Below are 25,884 nucleotides of genomic sequence, written 5' to 3' on the forward strand. Positions count from 1 at the left end.
TTCACTGTTTTGAAATTTAAACCCTGGTAAATTCGCTGCCCTCCTACCTCAAATACAGGGCATACTTGAGATCCTGTCTCAGGATCCCAACTATCAACTGCGGGGGTTGGGAGTCTCCTAGCATATGGAGGTGGTGCTGTTGATTGGACACTTATGCCCTCTGGTGATAGAATGCTGTTAGTAGCAGTCTCCTGTAGAGGTGGCGCTGTTGGTTGTACACTTACGCTCTCTGATAGAAACGTGTTATTAGCAGTCTCCTGTTGTAACTTTTTCCCTGATGGCTTTTTCTGCTCTAAACTTCCTTCCTCTGTCTCACTAGCTCGAAAGACCTTCTCTTTTCTTTGAATCAATATGTCTTCTCCTTCCTCTACCTTTGTCTGAACTGAAGGCTTTGGACTAAGCAAACCAGATACGAACGTCCACAATGGCAATGTGCCAACTGGCAGAGTCCCTGGGTTGTTCTTTTCTATTCTTTTTAAATCTTCACCATGATGGTCCCACTGTGATATATCTAACAACTCCTCCTTAAAAAGCCATGGGCTACATTTTTGTATTGTATCAACGTATGCCCTGACTGCTCTTGATTTTACTGGGAAGCCTCCTTCCTCTAATAATTTACTTAACAGTCTTTCGGTTTGTTTTTTACTAATTTCTGATCCCGTATTTCTACTATAATACAACCCAACAAGATGACGCCAAACAAAACCGAGACAGAATGCAATAAAAATGGAACAATAATTCATTATATCAGCCTTTCTATCCTCCTGAAATGTGTATCCGTCCTTTCTCCCTATCTGTTCCTCAGACGCAAATAGTTTTTCCTCAGATGTGAGCGGTTTTTCTTCCCTCTCACTCATCTCCAGGGACAGGCAAGTTAAAACAAAAATGAAGCAAAACAAGAGGAAACTTAGAATGGCTACCCATCCTCTCGCCCTGCCCTCAGGGGCGAGCAGTTTACTTACCCTCAGTCGCTCCCCGTGCGAGCCACCAAATGCCGCAGTCTGGCTGGGCACAATTCAGGAGCCACTTGTCAAAAGAAACTAACTTTATTTTTAGAACTACAAATGCCAAACAAAACAGCTCCTCAGGAAAAAACCCTCAGAGCCCAACTGCCACCACCGGCTTCCCCAAGCCTCTCACCCCCACACAAACCTCACCACCTCCCACAATCCTCCTGCTCTTGAGGCTGATTGGCTGGGTCTTGTGGGCAGAGCCAAAGAAGTCCCCTAATGAGCAGCTCCGTGGTGGAGCCAATCAGCTAGATGTTGCTGGGGCCGCTGTGAGCCAATCATCAGCTGGCAGTCTGAAGGGCGGGGAAACAGCCCAATGAACATCACCGCAGAGGAGCCAATCAGCTAGATGTTGCTGGGGCCGCTGTGAGCCAATCATCAGCCGGCAGCTGGAAGTTTGCTGGCAGCTGGAAGTTTGCTGGGGCCCATTTGGCTGTGGCTCTCAACAGAAACCAACTAGCGTGAAGGCCTACACAAGTATAATTATGGGAACAGGTGACCTTATCAGTTGTTTGAAGTCCTCATCAATCAGATCACAGGACTTCTGCTCCTCCCGCTGTTCCTCTTCACCCCTCTATCTTGTCTTCCTTCCCACTCTTCTACGTTTCTATTTTGGACTATAGTAAAACAGTTTATTATGTCAGAGAACAATGACAATTTCTTTGTGCTGGTTTGAGGCTTGTCCCATTATAAATGGGCCATTTTATTTATAATGCTGAATTTTGACTTTCTGCAACTTATTGAATAAATTATTCAATTATTTGATATTATTTTAGCCCCCTCTCCATCACTGATGTTTTGTGTTTGGAATTTGCCTGGTGTCTCTTTGTACTATCTGCCATATCTTGACTTTGGAATGTTCCATGTGTTTTTTATTTCACATTTCTTTTTTACAAAGAATTGACTTAAAATTGTGATTTCTCCTCCTATTTGGCAATCTGTATTTAACTGAAGAATTATTTCCATTTGGGATTATAAATGTCATCACTTTTCCACATCATTTGTATTTTACATTGTATTTTCCTATCACGTGTTTTGCATTCCTTCTTTCTTTCTGCACACCAGACCACACTCTCTGATGCGGATGCATTATCTCATCTGCTGTGCAATTTAGACTCTTTTATTTAGGCTGCCATTGAGACTTATTATTAAATGGACATGCTTTCCTTTCCTCTTCTCCCTCTCCTCCTCCCTAACCTGGGGAAGGAAAACAGGATTACTTTTTTCCCATCCTAGGCAGAGCACACACCCACCACAGGGACCAAGCAGTTCAGATTTCAGGGATGGCAGGATCTAGGGAATGGCTGTCTCCCAAACTGGCACATGAATCCTCCCCCCACTCAGGGGACACTTGGAATGAATCCCTTCCTTAAAATCCCTCTGTTCTCCCTGATGGGCAGAATCAGGACCTCTAGGACAGGAATCCCCTGTGCTTCTCCTTTACTAGCAAAGCAATCAACCCTCCTTTTCCTTTTTCTCAAAACAGTGTCTTCCTTATTGAATTGGCAGTGAGGACAAGGACCAAGCTTTTTGTAACTCTATATTCATAAAGAGAATTGCTCACAATATAGCACAACTAAAAATAAGTACTAAATATTTATGTGAATGCTCAAACACATTTATCTCAACGTGGAAAGCATTAATAAAAACAAAATTAGTATAAATTGAAAATGTTAAGCTCAATAATATAGTTTTATATGTAAACCATTAGGAAATATTCATTTGACTATACCTAACGACAGCCACAGTAAGACCAAACATCAGAGACTCTCAGATTTTGACTGAAAAGTGCCAATACAGGGGTTATGTATATTGTTAATCTTAACTTCTTACATTTTTTACCAGAAATATATAATAAATTACAAATTAAGCCCTCCCAACAAGCCAGTGTTTATTTATATGTCTCACGTCTTATGCCTGTGTCAGTCAGTACTGTACAAAATACGTGAGATGATCAACGTAAAAAGGGAAGATGGTTTATGGTTTTGGAGGGTTTAGTCTGTGGTTGGTGGCCCACTGCTTCTGGCCACGGCAGCGCAGTACGTCACCACTAGAGCATTTGACGGAGCAGAGCACCCACTCATGGCTGGGGCAGGAAAGAGGAAGGAAGAGGAAAGCCTGGGGTCCCACAACTCCAGTACCCAACTCTCCTGCAGGACCCCACTGCTTAAAGCTCCCACAACCTGCCAAGCGGAGGACCAAGTGTTTAACACATTGCCTCTGACGACATCCTAGATCCCAGTTATAGCAATGCCCTTAACAGAGAGGAATCCTGTAAGTGTGAACAGGCTTCTCTCTTACCACCAAGCAAATCCCCATCCCAGCAGGTTTCTAAGTCACCAGGAGAGAGAGATCTTGGGTCAGCACAGAAATACAGTGAGCAGGCACATTTGAAATTCAGTGTGTTAAACCACACACTAAGGAAACTTCTCATTAAATACTGAAACTTCTCATTAAATACTGAAAATATTTTTAGCAGGTCAGTGTACAAACCAAAAAACATCTTCATGAAATTATTTTGAAAGGAAACAAAACCAATGATTCGAAAGTCATAGCCAGGTACAGAGACAGAGAGGGAGGGGAGGTCTGAGGCGGGTGAGAACTTCTGCTTGAAGAGAGGGAGTCTCAGCATTAAATTTCTTGAACAGAAGGTAAAAAAAAAGAACACACGAATGTGAGTTACACGTGAGTGAAAGAGAAGAAAATTATGCCGGAAATAGTTGAGAATAAGAATGCAGATGAAAGGGAATGGGTGGGGGGACACCTCCAGTGGGTCCAAAAGAAAAATAAACAGCAGATCTGGCACCTCGGAGAGATCCACGGGTAGACACGAATGCGAGGAGTCGAATGAGGAAAACTGCTGTAGGAAAAAACATTAGCAACATTTCATAAAAGGCAGAGATTATGAGTGAAGTGACGCAGGTCATTTAAAATCCATTCCTTTGACTACAGGAAAAAAGGATTTTTTTCTTTCTTTTCAGAGGAAAATATAGTAACCTGAATATACTGAATTATGAACTAGAGAGCATGACACGAATAGTACTGCATGGTTTCCACAGATGCTTTAGGAAATAAAAGTCCAAATATACATCAGAACTGAATGGATTTACAGATAAATTATATCTGCAACTTTAGAACAGATAATCACTCTACCATAAAACTCTTAAATAAAACAGAAAGTAAAAAATAAGAAACATATCTGTATTTTAAAAACTCACCTGTACTCCTTACAAATATCCAACAGAAAATATGAGCAAAGACTCATTCAAAACGGGATATTAGATGATCTTTTAAAATCCTTACATTAAATGTCTCTATATTTCTGCAAGGCAAAAAACGAAAACAAACACCTCACAGCAAACTACACTGCATTCATCGAAGCATATAAAGCATTTCATATAATTAAACATCCATTTCTGAGGAAACATTAGTTTTGCCAGAAGACACTTCCTTGACATTAGTTAACAAAACAAAACAAAACACAGATAGTAGCCCTGTCCTAGTGCATCCCTGTCAAGAAGTAGCTGAGATGATAGTTAATGGCTTGATATAATCACTCCAGGATGACCTCAAGTGTCAAAATGCTGCATCACACCATAAACATATATAGTATTATTTTCCAATTAAAAATGAAACAAAATAAAACCTAAACCTCTTTCAAATAAAACCTCTTAGAGGTTCCATGAGTGACAACTATAGGAGCGCGATGGCGGATGCAGGTCACACTCTGCAGGGTGCTCTGCACAGGCAGGCTCTGCACCCTGGGCAGATCTGCAGCTGTGAACACCCAGTCCCACGCTCCTCTGGCTGCAGTGGGATGTGATGCTTAAACAACCTGTCCAGCACGTTTCCATGAAACCAGACAAAGAATTTCTGGTAGGACCAGGTTGTTTAGTTCTTGACTAGGATTCCTAAGCTATTGAATATGCCATAAAATAGCAGACGAAAGAAGACTGGAGGAGAGGAATAGGCAGAGCATTTGTTCACCTGGAAAATGCCTGGTGAAGAAATCCTATGACCAATGGAGAAATGCAGTATCCAACCAAGTACACAGTAAATACCGATTATCAGTGACTTTTCAAAATAACAGCAATGATGGAAAGCGTTAGGAGTAGACCAAACAGCAGTTGTCTTGGGGGAAAATGGAACATTCTACTAAAGAATATAAAAGCACATTAAAAACAATGTTGCATAGATATCAACATTGCCCCAAGTGCTACCGAACTTAAAGCAAATCCAAAGTTGCAAGAATTTGTTTTAAATAGTGCTGACAAAATTAGTTGAAAGGTATTATTAGAGTAACATTGAAAAGTTTAGAAAAAGAATGAAAAGAATTCAGAGTAATAAGGAAAGAATGTGACTTTCACAAAGTTAATATTCACTGCTAAGTAACTAGAATATTGTTAAATGATGGTGATGTACCAGAAGATACAGACAGATGATCAGGATAAAAGAGAAAATGGAGGAGTAACCTGGGTATAAGTGTTTTGTGCATCACAAAGACTACTAAAATCAGTAGAGAAATAGTAAAATACCCCCTGACAGTGAAAGTAAATAATCATGGAACCTAAAGGTAGGTGTATTGACTCATCTAGGATGCATATTGACTCTCATGGGAAAGGAAATAAAGTACTAGACTCAGCCATGTCCATTAATGCCCTTGCAGACGGGGGACCTGAGGCTGAAGGGCAGAAACAGTGAAATGAAAGATGATGAGACTCCACGCTGCCTGAAAGTTCAAGTGCTTTTATCCTTTAGATGTGCCACACTCAGGATGCTTAGAGAAGCAACAGCCCAAACACGTTAACAGTACTTAACAACCAACACAGGTTCTCCTCGAAATGCACAGTGTTCTTCAAAAAATAAAATGCCTGCACTTGAATGGATACATCAGCACACAGCAAGCCACTGAATGCTTCAGAGCACATTATAAATAGGACCATTACAAGCATTAATTGATCATTGTAAATATGACTAAAATGTCCCCAGTGCCATCCATGGTACCACAAATGACTCACTTTTAATCTTTTTTTTGGATAAATAATACTCTTCTGTTTGTATATACCATATTTTCTTATCCATTTGTCTGTCCCCGGATCCCTTGCTTGATTCTATATCTTGACTGTGGTGGACAGTTTCCAATCAACATTGGGGTACAGGTGTCTCTTTGAAACTCTGGTGTCATGTTCTTTGATCCTCTGTGTATCATCTTTTGAGAAATGGCTCTGCAGATCATTTACCCATTTTTAGTCATATGATTAGATTGTTGGCTGTTCTGTTGTTTTATTCCTGTGGATCTCTGATGTTAGTTTTTTGTCAGACAAACACTTGGTAAATATTTTCTTCCCTTCTGCAGGTTGCCTCTTCTCTCTGCTAATTGCTTCCTTTGATGTGCAGAAGCCTGTTAGTTTGATATTATCCCACTTGTCTGGTTTTACATTTGCATTTTGCATGCAGTTGTCATGTGCAACATCATCTTTGATATTCACATACAACTCCCATCCAGCTGAAGCCCGGGCACCCACTCTTAGGTTGGCATTAAAGCCTCTTCCACACCTGGCCCCGGGTGAGCATCTCTCCTTTCCCATGAACCTTATGCCTTAACAAGAACTGCATTGCCTTTTCCTGATTCTTAACCTGGGACTTGCATAATCATCCTTTTTTTCTAATATCTCACCTCTAAGTACCCTACTTTGTATAAATATAACTGAGTTTTTTACCCAAACCTTTTCCTCATATAATCACAAAACACTATCGCACATAAAAACTCAGTGAATCCGTAATACCATCACATAGTCATTTCTTATACTAATTTTAACAAATTTCTTATATTTCCTCACTTAGTTTTGCTTGTGTTAGGACCCAAATACAGTGAACATATTGCATTGGGGTGACATTTCTGAGTTTTTTGTCATTCTGTAGGTTCTCTCTATTATTGTTTTTCATTTTAATAATTATTTGGAAGAAGTCTGATGGTTGATCTTGAGTTTTATGAAAAGATTTTTGATTACTTTATGCAATTTTAGTTATTTGAATTTTTCTTCTTTCCAACTGAAATGTAATGACTGTATATATTGTGGGGTATAGTAATAATTCCATTCGTGTGCACAATGGGTAATGGCCAACTTAGAGTACTTAGCATTGCTACCTTCGCATCATTTCCTCATGTTTGGAGCATGTGCACTCCTCCTGTCCATTTCTCCAAAAAATAAGTAGTAGGTGGTTGTCAGCTGTTGTTCCTGGAGAATCTCCCTTGACGCACCCTCCTTGGATTGCCTCCCTCTGCACTAATAGTGTCCCTTCCACATGCTCATGTCCTCTTCATTCCCCTTCCTCCACTTCCTCATATGACTGAAAACATGTGACACTTGTGCTTCTGAGTCTTGTTTATCTCATTTAACATGATCATCTCCTTCATTTCCTATTTCTATTTTAAAATTTATGTTTTTTTTTCACTAAAACGTGTTGTTTTCTCTTTCTCTTTTTTTGCTTCCAGTGCTAAGGATCCAACGTATGTTTACTGGGCAGGTGCTCTGCCTCTGAGCTGCAGTCTCAGCTCTAGGACTATGAAGTCCAGTTCGAGCCACTACCCAAGCCTGCAGAAGCCCAGGCAGACACTTCTGCATAAAGAAGAGAGGGACAGATGCCGCTGACATCTCTAGCAGGAGAACATCCCACCTCGTGAAATAAGCCAGACCCAGAAAGGCAGGGTCGAATGTTTTCTTTACGTGCAGAAGGAAGGTCAACCACAGGGGAAAAGGAGTTGGGAGAGTCCCAGGAAAAGAGAAGAGAGGTCAGTGGAGCAGAGCAAGGGGAGGGGGAGGGCTGTGGAGCGAAATGGACCACATCGTGCTACGTACATACATGAATATTCCACAGAGTTCCACCTTTATGTACATCTATAAAGCACTAATTAGAAAAATCTATAGACATAAAGCAAGAAGACCAGTAGAATAGAGGAAGGGAAATGGGGAGACAGGAGGGAAAGGAAAGAGGAGGTACTGGGGACTGAAATTAAGCAAATTAATATTCCTTCCATGTATGAGTATGTCCAAATGAGCCCCAAAGTAGGAGTGACTCTAGTGCATGAATAAAAACATAAAGAAGTGAGAAAAAGAAGCTGTGGATAATGTATTCTATGGGTGTAAAAGAATTTCACTGACTAAAAAATGCACTCAGAAAAAATAGTGAATATTTTACAGAACTTACATTGATACACACACACACACACACACACACACACACACGACAGAAGAAGTAAAAAGGAAACAGAAAATAAGCATTAAATATTAAACATTTTATCTAAATATTAATCTTTACAGTTGGCAAATAAATAAATTAAATACATCAAATAATTCTAAGTAAACCTGTTCAGGAATAGCCACTACATTGAGATAATATTCTGTTTGGGAACATAAATGGCTGCTTGTGGTTACTTTTATGCATCACTCTTTTTGAAAAGGAGACAGATCTTGTTGATGAAAAAATTAAGTGGCTCTACTTACTGTATAAGATCAGAAATGCAAAGTCAGGTTGGGTTTTCTGTGCTTTCCCAGAACTGTTAAAATGTAACAGAGACATCTGAGCTAACTTTCAGAATGCCTATTTCCCATAGAACTTCTTCTGTCCTTCAGATCTTTCAAACAGTTCTTGTCAGGTCTTATGAGAATTATGTAGCACTTGGGGGCAAAGATTCAACCCAGGAGCCCTGCACTGGAGGCCAGGATGGAGAAGACCTCCACGGCCACCATGACCTTGCCCTTGGTGCTGTGGTACACAGGGAGGAAGGTGAGCCAGACACTGCAGAACCCCAGCATGCTGAAGGTCAGGAACTTGGCTTCATTGAAGGAGTCAGGCAAGTTCCTGGCCAGGAAGGCCACCATGAAGGTATCCCAGGGCACAGTAGAAGGCAGTGACTGAGCCCTTGTTGCACGTGATGATGATGTGGCCATGTTCAGAGTGTGTGTCTGTGTCCACAAAGGGAGGAGAGGTACCCAGCCAGACTCCACAGAGAGTCAGCTGGATGAGGGAGCAGCTGGGAATGATGAAGTTAGGTGCCACTGACACCAGCCACCGCCTCATCCTTCTCCCTGGGACAGTGACCTTGAAGGCCAGAATCACAGTGACAGCTTTGGCCAGGACCGTGGATACTGCCACAGTGAACACCAGTCCAAATGTGGTCTCCTGCAGGATGCAGGTGGCTGTGCTGGGACGGCCAATGAAGAGCAAAGAGCAGAGAAAACAGAAGGTGAGGGAGATGAGCAGGATGTAGCTGAGAGCCCTGTTGTTGGCCTTGACTATGGGGGTGTCTCTGTGCTTCACAAAGACCCCAAGGACAGCAGCTGTGAGTGCAGAGAAGCAGAGAGCCGTGCAGGCCAGAGTCATGCCCAAGGGGTCTTCACAGGTCAGGAAGGTCACGGCCTTTTGGAGACAGGTGGTTCGCTCCGTGTTGGCATACTGAGGAGCCGGACACTTCACACACTGGTCCATGTCTGGTGAGAAATGCAGAGTGTCAACAGTCCTGGGTCAGTAATTCTCTCTTGCTCCAAGGCACCCTCATAGAATTTTACTGGACAAGCTTAGCCAAATTTTCCTTCCTGTTGCTATAGACAGTGAATTGATGAATTCATAGCAGGAATGATTCTCAAAGAGTTCTTTCTGTCTCACAAAGCTACTGTTTCCTCTTTTATCTTATCTTGAATATTTATGGGAACTTCTTGCTATCTCAAGCAAAGCCAAAAGACCTACTGTGTTATTTTTTTCCCAATATGAAAAATAGAACACATTAGAGTGCATGATTCATGAATGCACAACATTTGTGACTTACAGTTCTGCCACCTGAAGTTCAAGATCAAAGAGTCAGTTCATACATGGTCTGGCAAAGGGGATCTTCTGCTCAGGGCTGGTTCCTATTGCTGTGTCTGCACCTGGCTATAAGGACAAACTACCCCAACCCTTGTTTATAATGACATGTAACTTATTAGTGAAGGTGAGTCCTCATTACCTAACTACCACCAAAAAACCTTCATCTTCATACCGTCACCTTAGTGGCTAAGTTCCAACATAAGAATTTTGGTAGGACAGAGAACACCTGACTATCTCACTACACTGTACCCCTATAAACAACTGCCTGGCTAAATTCACTTGAGGGGCAAGTACTAATCTAGGAACCACCATGAGCAAGATGATCTTTTGGTTTTAAGGAAATAGAGATGACAAACAATGCTTGATGTCACTAGGTTTTGAGAGCCACAACCAAGTCCGGATGGTGCCTGGCATTTTGCCAGAAGGAGTGGTTGAGAGGTGGCACCAGCAAGCCATTGGGATGATGATAATTAAGTTAAGCTGTGTATAGTTATTAAGATGATGACTGATTGCTGTAACTGGATGATGCCAGATTGAAACAGGCTGTGTATTCAGTTGTGTATATAAACCTCTGCTGTCCGGCAGTGGGGCGGCTCCTGCTACCTCGGGTGCCCACTACTTTTGAGTTCCTGTTGGTTCTCGTGGTTTTTTGGTGGAGTTCCGGTTGTGTTCCCATGGGGTTCAGGCAATAAAGTAGTTCCTGTTTGAACCTACAAGTGGCTCGTGACCTCCTGGTTATTTTGTGCCCAGGCAGACTGCGGCATTTGGTGGCCCATGCGGGGAACGCCTGAAGCGTGGGGGTAAGTGAAACTGCTCGCCCCTGAGGGCAGAGCAAGAGAATGGGTGACCATTTCAAAAAACAATGTGTTCTTATTTTGATTTGTTACGTTTCTGTTTCAAGCTGCCTGCCCCTAGAAATAAATAGGATGCTAGAAAAGTTGTTTGGCCCTGAGGAAGAGATAGAGATAGACCACGGATACACATGTCAAGAAAATAGAAAAACTGATACAATGAATTTTTGTTCCGTTTTTGTTTCGGTTTTTTTTCGGTTTTGTTTTGTGTTATCTTGTTGGGTTGCATTATCTTTATAGCAGAAATATGGAATTAAAAATTAGTAAAAACCAAACCAAAAGGGTGTTAAGTAAATTGCTAGAGGAAGGAGGCATCTCAGTAAAATCAAGAACAGTTAGGGCATACGTTAAGATGATACAAAGGTGTAGCCCATGGTTCATTAAAGAGGGGTTGTTAAATATATCACAATGGAACCATCATGGTGAAGATTTAAAAAGGATAGAAAAGGAAAGCCCAGGAACTCTGCCAGTTGGCACATTACCATTATGGACGTTGGTACAATCTTGTTTGTTTAGTCAAGGAGAAGGCATTTTAGATCAAGTAAAAGAGGAAGTCTCTCAAGTTAGTCAGACGGGGGAAGAAAGTTTAGAGAAGGAAAGGCTATCAGGTGAGAAGTTACAATGGGAGGTTGCTACTAACACCTTTCTATCACCAGAGGGTGTAAGTATTCAACCAGCAGCTCCACCTATGTATACGGAGACAACATATGCTGAGTGACCCTCAACCCCTGTAGTTGATAGATGGGATCCTGAGACAGGACCTCAAATATTAGCATGCCCTGTATTTGAGGAGGCAGGAGGGCAGCAAATTCACCATGCTTTAGATTTCAAAACAGTGAAGCAGCTGAAAGAGGCTATAACAACCTATGGTCCTCAAGCACCCTTCACTGTAAGCATGGTCGAATCCATTACCAACTTGAACATGACACCAGCAGATTGGGCTAGTATGTGCAAAGCTGTGCTAAATGGAGGACAATATCTGTTATGGAAGGTTGCCAATCAGGAATTTTGCAGAGACGGCTAGGCAAAATGCAGCAGCTGGTTATCCTCAGAGAAATCTAGATATGTTGTTAGGAGAGGGACCTTATGAGGGTTAGCTGCAACAAATTAGATATGCTCCTGCCATATACTCACAAATCGCTTCAGCTGCGATTAGGGCATGGAAAACTTTACAGGGGCATGGAGATTTACAAGGTCAATTATCTAAGGTAATACAAGGAGCTAATGAACCTTATGCTGAATTTGTAGATAGGCTTATACAAATAGCTACCAGAATCTTTGGGGATGTAGAAAAAGCGATGCCATTAATAAAACAACTAGCCTACAAACAAGCAAATAGATGGTGCAGGGAGGCCATTAGACTGTGGAAACATGGAGATTTTAAACACATATATTAAATTATGTAGAGACATTAATGAACAGGGGCAAGACTTGGCAGCTGCAGTACAACAGGCTTTGAGTGCCATGCCAAAAACATGCTACAATTGTGAACAAACAGGACATTTGAAAAGGAGTTGCCCCATAGGAGGAGGGTTTAACAAAACTAGGTATCAAAGGGGTAGAATACTGGGTATTTACCTATGATGCCATAGAGGGAGACATTGGGCTAATGAATGTCGTTCACAAACCACTATAGAGGGTACTCCATTATCAAAAAATGGACAAGGACCAGGTGTTTACCCATGATATTGTGGAGAAAAACATTGGGCTCCACTGCCAAAAAACGGACAAGGGGGACCCAATGCTCCGGGGCCCACAACCACATATATATGGGGCATTGGAGGAACCCAGCAACACCATCAGGGTAGTGCCCAGGACACATTATCCATTAGATCCCTCATTAGACAAACCAGAGGGAGTGCAGGGCTGGACATCTGCGCCTCTGCCAGAGCAGTAGTAACTCCAGAGATGGGAGTTCAAATCATTCCCACAGGGGTAAAAAGACCTCTTCCCCAAAGAACAGTAGGCTTATTATTAGGATGCAGTTCTTCTACTCTAAAAGGATTTATGATAAGTTCTGGGGAAATTGATCCCGATTATGAAGGTGAAATAAAAATTATAGCCAGTTCTCTAAGGGGTATATCAGTAATTTCACCAGGAGATAGAATAGCACAGTTATTAGTAATACCCAGCCTACATGATAAATTTTCCAGTTGTACTATAGAAAGAGGTTCCAGGGGATTAGGCTCCACAGGTGTAGATTGGGCTATGCTTTCTTTAAATTTAGATTCTCGCCCAATGCTAAAACTAAATATTCAAGGACATGAATTTAATGGGCTACTGGATACAGGTGCAGACCTTAGCATTATCTCTCATTAAGAATCACCAAAACATTGGCCATTACAACAAGCCAATCAAATGCTTCGAGGCCTAGGAGTGGCAACTAATCCCCATAGAAGTGTGATGATATTAGATTGGAAGGATCCTGAAGGATGTGAAGGTACTATACAGCCATATGTATTGGATCGTCTTCCTATAAATTTATGGGGATGAGATTTCCTAGATCAATTAGGACTAACATTAACAAATAACATCAATTCAAATGTCCCCACTATTATGGCTAGACAAGGTTTTAGAAAGGAAAATGATTAGGAGAAAAAGGGCAAAGTATAGTGGCACCAATACAAATAGATCAAGAAATAGATAGACTTGGATTGGGTTTTCAGGAAGGGTCACTGAGACAATAAAAATTACTTGGAAATCAGAAAGACCAGTATGGGTTCCTCAGTGGTCCCTAACTAAAGAAAAGATACAAGTAGCCCATGACCTGGTCAAACAACAATTAGTGGAGAAACATATACAACCTTCTGTATCTCCCTATAATACTCCCATTTTTGTCATCAAAAAGAAATCTGGTAAATGGAGATTATCGAAAGATTTAAGAGCTATTAATAATGAGATGGTTATTATGGGACCTGCTCAATCGGGGATTCCTCAATTGTCTGCTTTACCAAAACCCTGATATGTTTTAGTTATAGATATTAAAGATTGTTTTTTTTCAATTCCAATTCATCCTGAGGATAGTCCACGTTTTGCATTTACTGTCCCTGCATTGAATCATGAAGGTCCTGATCAGAGATATGAATGGAAAGTACTCCCTCAAGGGATGGATAACAGCCCAACTATGTGTCAAATTTATGTTAACAAAGCAATCCAGCCACTTAGAAATCAAAATCCTGAACTACAAATATTTCACTATATGGACGATGTATTATTAGTACACAAAGATAAAAAAACATTGCTAGAATGTTATGCCACACTTACAAACTTATTAAAAAATTATAATCTAGAGATAGCAATAGATAAAGTACAATTAAATTTTCCAATTAATTATTTAGGAGTTCTATTATCCTCAACCATGGTCCATCCACCAAAAATTCAAATATGAGTAGATCTACTCAAATCACTTAATGACTTTCAAAAGTTATTAGGAGACATAAATTGGATAAGGCCTTATCTAGGTATTCCAACAGGAGAATTGGGACCTTTATTTGATATCCTAAAAGGTCCATCAGATCCAAATTCACCCTGCATGTTAATGCCTGAAGCAAGAAAGACATTAAAAATCATTGAAACATATATGGAAAATATGCATTTGGATAGAATTAATATGTTTGCCTTTATTATTTATTGTACTACCAACAAAAATATTCCTACAGGAGTATTTTGGCAAGAAGGTCCATTATTATGGATACATTTATCTTATTCTCCTAACACTATTCTTACTAGGTATCCTGAGGCTATAGGACAATTAATACTCAAAGGAATAAAAGCAGCAAAGGGAGTGTTTGGAATTTGTCCCAATAAAATTATTACTCCATATACTATGGATCTAATAGATGAGTTAGCTAATGAGTTAAATACTTGGGCAATAATCATGTGCAAATCTAATGTTTCATTTGATAATCACTTACCATCTAATCCTTTGTTGTCTTTTTGGTTTTCACATCCTGTAGTTTTTCCAAAAATGACAAGAAAAACACCTATCATGAATGCTCCAAATGTATTCACTGATGGGTCAAAAATGGTACAGCGGCAATAGTTACACCTGATCAAACTTTTACATTTTTAGTACCCAAACAATCAGCTCAAAAGGTAGAGCTTAATGCAGTATTACAAGCTTTTGTGATGTTTAAAGATTCTGTATTTAATTTATTTTCTGATAGTCAGTATATAGTTAATGCTATAGTATCCCTTGAAGATGCTGGTAGGATTTCTCCTTCCTCTACTGTTTTCTCTTTGTTTTCCACTATACAAATTCTAATCTGGGACAGAAAAGATCCATTCTTTATAGGACATATCAGGGCACATACAGGATTGCCTGGAGCCCTTAGTTTGGGCAATGATTTAGCAGATAAAACTACACATGACACACATATTTTTTCTACGCTAGAAGAAGTTACAAATTTTCATAAATCCTTTCATATCAATGCAAATACTTTAAAAAGCATTTTAAAATAACTAAGGAACAAGCTAGACAAATAATAAAACAATGTCAAAATTGTGTGACCTTTTTACCACAAGGTAATCTTGGAATCAACCCTAGAGGACTGATTAACCATATTTGGCAGATGGATGTCACACACTTGCCAGAATTTGAAAAATTAAAATATTTGCATGTTACAGTTGATACTTCTTCTGGATTTTTGATGGGCTCCCTTCATTCTGGAGAAAAAACTAAAGATATTATAGCTCATTGCTTACAAAATTTTGCCACTGTGGGCGTTCCAAAACAGTTAAAAACAGATAATGGCCCTGGTTATACTTCTACCTCTTTTAAGCAATTTTGCTCATCATTTGGCATTACTCATATAACAGGAATCCCATACAATCCACAGGGACAAGGCATAGTTGAAAGAGCTCATCAAAATATTAAAATGGAGGGTAGGAAGATGGCGGCAAAGGGAGTGCATCTCCCCCGTGTGCCGCATCACTGTGCGGGAGAATGACGAGTTAAAACAGATGAAGGCTGTCTTGTTGGGAATTTCCAGTGAAATTGAGGTGCTCCAGAATCTAGTGGAGGGATTTTCACCGCGTGAGGATCGGTGGCGGGGGCTTGGTCGCGGGTGATTTCTCCACATGGAGGGTCGCACGGCTTGTTCAGCGGATTGCCCCACGGCGGGAGTCTGCAGCGCATGCTGGGAAGCGGCGAGGTGGCGGCAAGGAGGTGCAGCACTGCGGATTCTGTGGGCTCCGGCCAGTGGTGCAATGGCTGCGCTCAGAGCTTAGTTCTGGGTTTGAGACGGAGGAGGGAAGCGGTCCAGTTTGGTTCTCCACACCGGTCGGTCCACGGAGGAGGCCAGCGGCCGCCATCTTGGAGAACTGATGTAATCATCCCTGTTTTCTACTGATCTCAGCTTATTCAGCTATGGAGCAGGTGATTTCAGGCTGTTATTTGCCTGTGTCTCACAGACAGATAGATCAGGCTCAGGGCTAGAGAACCCGCAGAGACGGCTTCTTGGAGCTCGCCCCTAGCAGAGCGTGCACCAAGCTCTGAGCAGCCGGGTTCTGGCTCCCGGAGCTGCTTTGGCCCAGGGCTGGGGAACCCACAGAGACTGCTTCTTGGAGCCTGCTCCTAGCGGACTGTGCACCGAGCTCTGAGCAGCCGTGTTCTGGCTCCCAGAACTGTTTTGGCCCAGGGCTGGGGGAACCTGCGGAGTCTGCTTCTTGGCGCCCGCTCCCAGAAGAGCGTGCACCGAGCTCAGGGCAGCCAGGTTCTGGCTCCCAGAGCTGCTTTGGTCCAGGGCTGGGGAACCCGCGGAGACTGCTTCTTGGAGCCTGCTCCTAGAGGACCGTGCACCGAGCTCTGAGCAGCCGGGTTCTGGCTCCCAGAACTGTTTTGGCCCAGGGCTGGGGGAACCCGTGGAGTCTGCTTCTTGGAGCCCGCTCCCAGCAGAGCATGCACCGAGCTCGGGGCGGCCGGGTTCTGGCTCCCGGAGCTGCTTTGGCCCAGGGCTGGGGATCCCGCGGAAACTGCCTCTTGGTCCGGGTCCTGCTGGGTGCTGTGGGGGCCAGAGGGGCAGAGTGGAGCTACCGCCTGCATCCAGAACAGGCCAAGCGACCCGCCGGTGTGGTATGATGTCACCCCAACTGCAGCTGGGCCCGAAGAGAGCAGCCGCCCATGCCTGGATCAGGTCCAGCGACCCGATGGCGTGGTAGTCAAGTCACCCCATTTGGAGTAGGGGCCGAGCAGAGCCGCCGCCCGAGCCTGCAAGGTAGGCAGACCTGCGACCCACCAGCGGGACAGGCCTGGTGGCCTGCCAGCGTGGTGGACACGTCGCACCGATTGGAGTGGGGGCTGAACGGGGCCACTGCCTGTGCCCAGAAATGGTCCAGTGACCCACTGGCATGGCAGTCAAGTCACCCCATTTGGAGTGGGGGCCGAGCAGAGCCACTGCCCGAGCTCGCAAGGTAGGCAGACCGGCGGCCCACAGGCGGAACGGGCCCAGCGGCCAGCCGGTGAGACAGACACGTCACACTGGTTGGAGTGGGGGCGGAGCAGAGCCGCCGCCCATGTCCAGAAAAGGCCCAGCGACCCGCCGGAGTGGCAGTCAGGTAGCCCCATTTGGAGTGGGGGCCGAGCAGAGCTGCCGCCCGAGCCCGTAAGGTAGGCAGACCTGCGACCCACTGGCGGAACAGGCCCAGAGGCCTGCCAGCGTGGTAGACACATCACACCAATTGGAGTAGGGGCCGAGCAGAGCCGCCGCCCGCATCCAGATCAGGCCCAATGACCGTGGGCGTGGTAGTCACATCACCACAATTGGTGTGGGGCCAGAGCAGAGCTGCCACCCGCGCCCGCAGGGTGGGCAGACCTGCGACTGACCGGCAGAGCAGGCCTAGCGGCCCGCCAGCATGGTAGACAGATCACCCCAATTGGAGGAGGAGCACAGCCACTACCCGCACTGCAAGGGAGATTTTTCAACTATACAAGAGCAATATAAATAAATAGGGGGAAAATTTCAAAAACACAACAGTTTTACTAAGCAGAAAGAAACGCGAGCAATATGAAAAGACAAGGCAAGAAAGGACCACAAGCAATGCAGGTCAACTCAACTTTAGAAGAGGTAATAGCTGAAATGGATGGAATGTCAGATAAAGAATTCAGGATATACATGCTTCAGATAATCTGGAGTCTCAAGGAAGACATGAGACAGCAAAATCAGACAATGAAAGATCACTTTGATAAGGAATTACATAAACAAATCCAAGAAGCAAAGGATCAATTATACAGGGAGATAGAGGTAATAAAAAACAAACAAATAGAAATCCTAGAAATGCAGGAAGCAATAAACCAACTTAAAAACTCAATTGAGAATACTACCAGCAGAGTAGAACACTTAGAAGATAGAACATCAGACAATGAAGACAAAGTATTTCAACTTGAAAAGAACATAGACAGCTCAGCAAGACAGTTAAGAAACCATGAGCAGAACATCCAAGAGATATGGGATAACATAAAGAGACCAAACTTAAGAGTCATTGGGATACAGGAAGGTATGGAGGTCCAATCCAAAGGAATAAAAAATCTATTCAATGAAATAATACGAGAAAACTTCCCAGACTTGAAGAATGAGACAGAATCCCAAATCTTAGAAGCCTACAGGACGCCGAATGTGCAAAATCATAAGAGATCCACACCTAGACACATTATAATGAAGATGCCCAACATACAGAATAAGGAGGGAATTTTAAAAGCTACAATATAAAGGAAGCAGATTACATTTAGGGGTAAACCAATCAGGATAACAGCTGATCTTTCAACACAGACTCTGAAAGCTAGAAGATCCTGGAATAACATATTTCAAACACTGAAAGAAAATGGGTTCCAGCCAAGAATCGTGTATCCGGCAAAATTAAGCTTCAGGATGGAAGATGAAATTAAAACCTTCCATGATAAACAAAAGTTAAAAGAATTTGCAGCTAGAAAATCATCTCTTCAAAAAATCCTTGGCAAAACATTACAGGAAGAGGAAATGGAAAATAACAATGAAAACCAACAGTGGGAGGTAGGACAATAAAGGGGGGAAAATAATCAAAGAAGAAAACAAATCAGGTTTAGTAACATTAATAAACAAATATGGCTGGAAGAACAAACCATATTTCAATAATAACCCTAAATGTTAATGGCTTAAACTCACCAATTAAGAGACACAGGCTAGTTGAATGGATCACAAAACAAGACCCAACAATATGCTGCCTACAGGAGACGCATTTGATAGGAAAAGATATACATAGACTGAAGGTGAAAGGTTGGGAAAAATCATATCACTCATATGGACTGCGGAAACAAGCAGGAGTGTCCATACTCATATCAAATAAAATATATTTCAAGCCAAAGTTAATCAAAAGGGATAAAGAGGGACACTACATACTGCTCAAGGGAACCATACACCAACAAGACATAACAATCATAAATATATATGCCCCAAACAATGGAGCAGCTATGTTCATCAAGCAAACTCTTCTCAAGTTCAAGAATCTAATAGACCACCATACAATAATCATTGGAGACTTCAACACACCTCTCTCACCACTGGACAGATCTTCCAAACAAAAGTTGAATAAGGAAACTATAGATCTCAATAACACAATTAACAACTGAGACTTAATTGACATATATAGAATATGCCACCCAACATCAAGCAGTTACACCTTTTTCTCAGCAGCACATGGATCCTTCTCAAAAATAGATCATATATTATGTCACAGGGCAACTCTTAGACAATATAAAGGAGTAGAGATAATACCATGCATCTTATCTGATCATAATGGAATGAAACTGAAAATCAACGATAAAAGAAGGAAGGAAAAATCATGCATCACTTGGAGAATGAACAATAGGTTACTAAATGATCAATGGGTTTTAGAAGACATCAAGGAGGAAATTAAAAAATTCTTAGAGTTAAATGAAAACTCAGACACAACATATCGGAATCTATGGGACACATTGAAAGCAGTTCTAAGAGGAAAATTCATTGCTTGGAGTTCATTCCTTAAAAAAAGAAAAAACCAACAAATAAATGATCTCATACTTCATCTCAAAATCCTAGAAAAAGAAGAGCAAAACAACAGCAAAAGTAGTAGAAGGCAAGAAATAATTAAAATCAGAGCTGAAATTACTGAAATCGAAACAAAAGAAACAATTGAAAAAATTGAGAAAACTAAAAGTTGGTTCTTTGAAAAAATAAATAAAATAGACAGACCCTTAGCCATGCTAACGAAGAGAAGAAGAGAGAGCACTCAAATTACTAGCATATGGGATGAAAAAGGCAATATCACAACAGACACTTCAGAAATACAGAAGATAATCAGAAATTATTTTGAATCCTTATACTCCAATAAAATAGAAGATAGTGAAGGCATCGATAAATTTCTTAAGTCATATGATCTGCCCAGATTGAGTCAGGAGGATATAGGCAACCTAAACAGACCAATAACAATTGAGTAACTAGAAGAAACCATCAAAAGACCACCAACTAAGAAAAGCCCAGGACCGGATGGGTATACAGCAGAGTTTTACAAAACCATTAAAGAGGAACTAATACCAATACTTTTCAAGCTATTTCAGGAAATAGAAAAAGAGGGAGCTCTTCCAAATTCATTCTATGAGGCCAACATCACCCTGATGCCTAAACCAGACAAAGACACTTCAAAGAAAGAAAACTACAGACCAATATCTCTAATGAACCTAGATGCAAAAATCCTCAATAAAATTCTGGTGAATCGGATTCAAAAACATATCAAAAAAATTGTACACCATGATCAAGTAGGATTCATCCCTGGGATGCAAGGCTGGTTCAATATATGGAAATCAATAAATGTTATTCACCACATCAATAGACTTAAAAATAAGAACCATATGATCATCTTGATAGATGCAGAAAAAGCATTCGACAAAGTACAGCATCCCTTTTTGTTCAAAACTCTAGAAAAATTAGGGATAACAGGATCATACCTCAACATAGTAAAAGCAATCTATGCTAAGCCACAAGCTAGCATCATTCTGAATGGAGAAAAATTGAAGGCATTCCCTCTAAAATCTGGAACAAGACAGGGATGCCCTCTCTCACCACTTCTGTTCAACATAGTCCTCGAAACACTGGCCAGAGCAATTAGACAGACGAAAGAAATTAAAGGCATAAAAATAGGAAAAGAAGAAATTAAATTATCACTATTTGCAGATGACATGATTCTATACCTAGCAGACCCAAAAGGGTCTACAAAGAAACTATTAGAGCTAATAAATGAATTCAGCAAAGTGGCAGGATATAAAATCAACACGCATAAATCAAAGGCATTCCTGTATATCAGTGACAAATCCTCTGAAATGGAAATGAGGACAACTACTCCATTCACAATATCCTTAAAAAAAATAAAATACTTGGGAATCAACCTAACAAAAGAGGTGAAAGACTTATACAATGAAAACTACAGAACCCTAAAGAGAGATATAGAAGAAGATCTTAGAAGATGGAAAAATATACCCTGTTCATGGATAGGTAGAACTAACATCATCAAAATGGCGATATTACCAAAAGTTCTCTATAAGTTCAATGCAATGCCAATCAAAATCTCAACGGCATTTCTTGTAGAAATAGATAAAGCAATCATGAAATTCATATGGAAAAATAAAAGACCCAGAATAGCAAAAACAATGCTAAGCAGGAAGTGTGAATCAGGCGGTATAGCGATACCAGACTTCAAACTATACTACAGAGCAATAGTAACAAAAACAGCATGGTACTGGTACCAAAACAGGCGGGTGGACCAATGGTGTAGAATAGAGGACACAGAAACCAATCCACAAAACTACAACTATCTTATATTTGATAAAGGGGCTAAAAGCATGCAATGGAGGAAGGATAGCATCTTCAACAAATGGTGCTGGGAAAACTGGAAATCCATTTGCATCAAAATGAAACTGAATCCCTTTCTCTCGCCATGCACAAAAGTTAAGTCAAAATGGATCAAGGAGCTTGATATCAAATCAGAGATGCGGCATCTGATAGAAGAAAAAGTTGGCTACGACCTACATACTGTGGGGTCGGGCTCCAAATTCCTCAATAGGACACCCATAGCGCAAGAGTTAATAACTAGAATCAACAAATGGAACTTACTCAAACTAAAAAGTTTTTTCTCAGCAAAAGAAACAATAAGAGAGGTAAATAGGGAGCCTACATCATGGGAACAAATCTTTACTCCTCACACTTCAGATAGAGCCCTAATATCCAGAATATACAAAGAACTCAAAAAATTAGACAATAAGATAACAAATAACCCAATCAACAAATGGGCCAAGGACCTGAACAGACACTTCTCAGAGAAGGACATACAATCAATCGACAAGTACATGAAAAAATGCTCACCATTGCTAGCAGTCAGAGAAATGCAAATCAAAACCACCCTAAGATACCATCTCACTCCAGTAAGATTGCAGCCATTACGAAGTCAAACAACAACAAGTGCTGGCGAGGATGTGGGGAAAAGGGTACACTTGTTCATTGTTGGTGGGACTGCAAATTGGTGCGGCCAATTTGGAAAGCAGTATGGAGATTTCTTGGAAAGCTGGGAATGGAACCACCATTTGACCCAGCTATTCCCCTTCTCGGTCTATTCCCTAAAGACCTAATAAGAGCATGCTACAGGGACACTGCTACATCAATGTTCATAGCAGCACAATTCACGATAGCAAGATTGTGGAACCAACCTAGATGCCCTTCAATAGATGAATGGATAAAAAATGTGGCATTTATACACAATGGAGTATTACTCTGCATTAAAAAATGACAAAATCATAGAATTTGGAGGGAAATGGATGGCATTAGAGCAGATTATGCTAAAAGCTAGCCAATCCCTAAAAAACAAATGCCAAATGTCTTCTTTGATATAAGGGGAGTAACTAAGGACAGAGTAGGGACGAAGAGCATGAGAAGAAGATTAACATTAAACAGGGATGAGAGGTGGGAGGGAAAAGGAGAGAGAAGGGAAATTGCATGGAAATGGAAGGTGATCCTCAGGGTTATACAAAATTACATACAAGAGGAAGTGAGGGGTAAGGGAAGAATAATACAAGGGGGAGAAATGAATTACAGTAGAGGGGGTAGAGAGAGAAGAGGGGAGGCGGGGAGGGGAGGGTGGATAGTAGAGGATAGGAAAGGCAGCAGAAAACAACAGACATGAGTATGTCAATATGTAAATCAGTGGAAGTGTAACTGATGTGACTCTGCAATCTGTATACGGGGTAAAAATGGGAGTTCATAACCCACTTGAATCAAACTGTGAAATATGATATATCAAGAACTATGTAATGTTTTGAACGACCAACAATAAAAAAAACTATTAAAATGTACTTATTAAAGCAAAAAGAGGGAATTGGGAAGGGGTATATATCCCCCAAAGATAAACTTAAAATAACCCTTTTTACTCTAAACTTTTTAAATTTGGATTCATCAGGGCTTAATGCTGAGGAAAGGCACATGTGTCCAAAAAATGTACATAAGCCCAAGGTACTTTGGAAGGATATTCTAACAGGACAATGGAAAGGTCCTGACCCAGTGATTGTCTGGAGTCGGAGGTCTGTTTGTGTGTTTCCACAGGGAGAACAGCAGCTGATTTGGATTCCAGAGAGATTAACTAAAGCGATTTCTACAGACCAAAAAAAGATGACTTGGCTCAAATCCATAACAGCTGATTTCCAGAACTTCAGTTTAGCTATCCTTACATCTGCGACAGTGGTTCTCCCACACCTGGAGGCTAATGAATAATGAACACCATTAAGGCCTATTTCAAATGTAAAAAAAAAAAAAAAAACCTTGGGGCTTGCTTGTGGGAATACCTTCAGATCCATATGCAAGTTACAGGAAGAAGGATGGGATATCAAAAGAAGAGTCAAACCCAGGTGGTAACCAGGATGCTTTTTTTCAATATCTATTTTATCATTGCCCTCTCCCACATCATGAAGTTCTATTTTATTTTTTGAGCTCATACAGACCTAGGTTAATGTTTTTCTGATCAGTTCTATTTTTTGACTGTGGAGTTTTTAAACATTGCAATGGAGATTTCACCTGTGAAAAGCTACAAGGCCTTTACTATTATGTTATGTGTTCTATGCATTGTGTTATGTGTGCACACTTGTATTTTGTGTTGTATGTCTGTATGTGCGATGTCCATATATCATATATGAGGAGCGCTCATGAAAAAATGGATCCAAATATTTTTTATTCACGTGATTTAAATGGTTTAATTTAAATTGGGTAAACAGCTGTTGAAGATTGTTTTAAAATGTGAACAAAAAAGTAGGTTAACAGATCTGTTTGTTAACTTTCACCTTTCCTTTTCATTATATCTAATTCTAGTCAGGAAACTAAATTGTTTAGAAAATTGCTTTTTATTTTTTTTAGTGCCTGCTGGAATGTTACATAATTGTTTTTTAGCCATCATTGCCAGAATTCCTATCTTCATCCCAGTGCCGGTAAAGACAAAGATAAAACCAAACTACAACTTCTGCGATAGCTATCGCAACAAACTGTATAAACTGATGCATCAATGAATAATGTAACTCAACAAGTGATACTCTATCAAGGAGTCGACTTACTTTGGGAGGAAATGGACATATTAATGGATTCCTCTGCTTTGAACTACTTGCAAAACTTGCCTGGACTATGTATCACTTGTATGCATTGTGAATTATCTGTTGGTGCAGCGAATTGTGGTAGTGCTGGGGTATCTTTGCTGATGGTGTCATCGATGGTACAATTCTTCCAAAAGGAGCCATCAATGGCTTGATATTGTGGCATTTTGTATCCTCCCCTTTCTGCTTGTAGAAGGTTGTTTATGGTGTTTGTGTAAAAACCACTATCCATAAGTATGGCTAAATGCTGGGCCAGTAATCAATGATGGGTAAGATCCAATTGCAATGGTACCAACCTAAGACAGGAGACTGACGCCTTGAGGTCAGCTCATCCGATGATGGGTAAGAACCATAGGTAGTATTGGACAACCTTAGACAGGCATGGTCCCTAGGCCACATACTTGTTGTTTAATTAAACAGAGAGGGGGAGATGTTGAGAGCCACAACCAAGTCAGGATGGCACCTGGCATTTTGCCAGAAGGAGTGGTTGAGAGGTGGCGCCATCGAGCCACTGGGATGATGATAATTAAGTTAAGCTGTGTATAATTATTAAGATGATGACTGATTGCTATAACTGGATGATGCTAGATTGAAACAGGCTGTGTATTCAGTTGTGTATATAAAACCTCTGCTGTCCGGCAGTGGGGCGGCTCCTGCTACCTCGGGTGCCTGCTACTTTTGAGTTCCCGTTGAGTTCTCGCAAAGTTCCCGTTGAGTTCCTGTTGGTTCTCGTGGTTTTTTGGTGGAGTTCCAGTTGTGTTCCCGTGGGGTTCAGGCAATAAAGTAGTTCCTGTTTGAACCTACAAGTGGCTTGTGACCTCCTGCTTATTTTGTGCCCAGGCAGACTGCGGCAACTAGGAGTAAGTCCTGCCACCCCACATTGTCATTTCCACCCAGGACACGTAGGAATCCAGAGTGGATTCATTTCTGACTGTACCAACACCTTCCTAATGCCATGTATTTCCCGCCAGGAATGGTCTTACTTGTCCATTGACTTCAGCCTTTCATTTTTCTCTTTCAAAAAATTTTTAACAAAATTATTTCTAGTTATTTCACATTTTTAAATGTTGTAAATGTCATCTTTAAAGTTTCTTTTCCAAATACAGCACAACTAGTAAGTAGAATAATAATTTTCTATTAAACTTTCATTCAGTTGCCTCTAAAATTAATTTCTGTTTCATAAATTTATTTGGATTTTCTATTTATGCAACAATATCATCTGGATAAACACAATTTTTATTCATTCCTTTTAATATTTTTTCTGATGATATCCATTTGGGAGGACATTCAATGTGCTAACAGAATTGATATGAACTTCTGTATCATTCTCACCTTTAACATTGCACCGTAAGATGTGAGGTTTGCTTTAGCATTCTACAAATATTCTTGATAGGATTAAAACAGCTCCCATGTTTACTTCTTTGTTAAGGTTTGTTGCTTTGTATAGAATGAATTGGTATTGAGTTTTGTTAGTCTTGCAGGTATTAAGATTATTATCTCTACTGTCTTAAATTGTATAAACCAATTT

At 41.1% G+C, this 25,884-nt stretch overlaps 1 protein-coding gene and 1 pseudogene across 2 annotated transcripts in view; both read right to left on the reverse strand.

Annotated features, from left to right (window-relative positions):
* The window catches only part of LOC308645565 (uncharacterized protein), a gene marked incomplete at both ends in the record, with an annotated part of 43,396 nt that extends 36,227 nt beyond the window's left edge, over positions 1-7,169 (reverse strand). Inside the window, one exon of the mRNA XM_081287772.1 lies at positions 7,159-7,169. Within this exon, the coding sequence (XP_081143898.1) occupies positions 7,159-7,169 (11 nt within the window). The remainder of the gene's footprint in view (positions 1-7,158) is intronic.
* Positions 7,170-8,596: 1,427 nt separating this feature from the next.
* LOC308645566 (vomeronasal type-2 receptor 116-like) lies at positions 8,597-9,500 on the reverse strand (annotated as a pseudogene). The gene has a single exon. The product of its transcript is annotated as a vomeronasal type-2 receptor 116-like (transcript).
* Between the last annotated feature and the right edge of the window lie 16,384 nt (positions 9,501-25,884).

The sequence above is a fragment of the Spermophilus citellus genome (genome assembly GCF_964194105.1).
Source record: "Spermophilus citellus genome assembly, chromosome: 3".
NCBI lineage: Eukaryota > Metazoa > Chordata > Mammalia > Rodentia > Sciuridae > Spermophilus > Spermophilus citellus.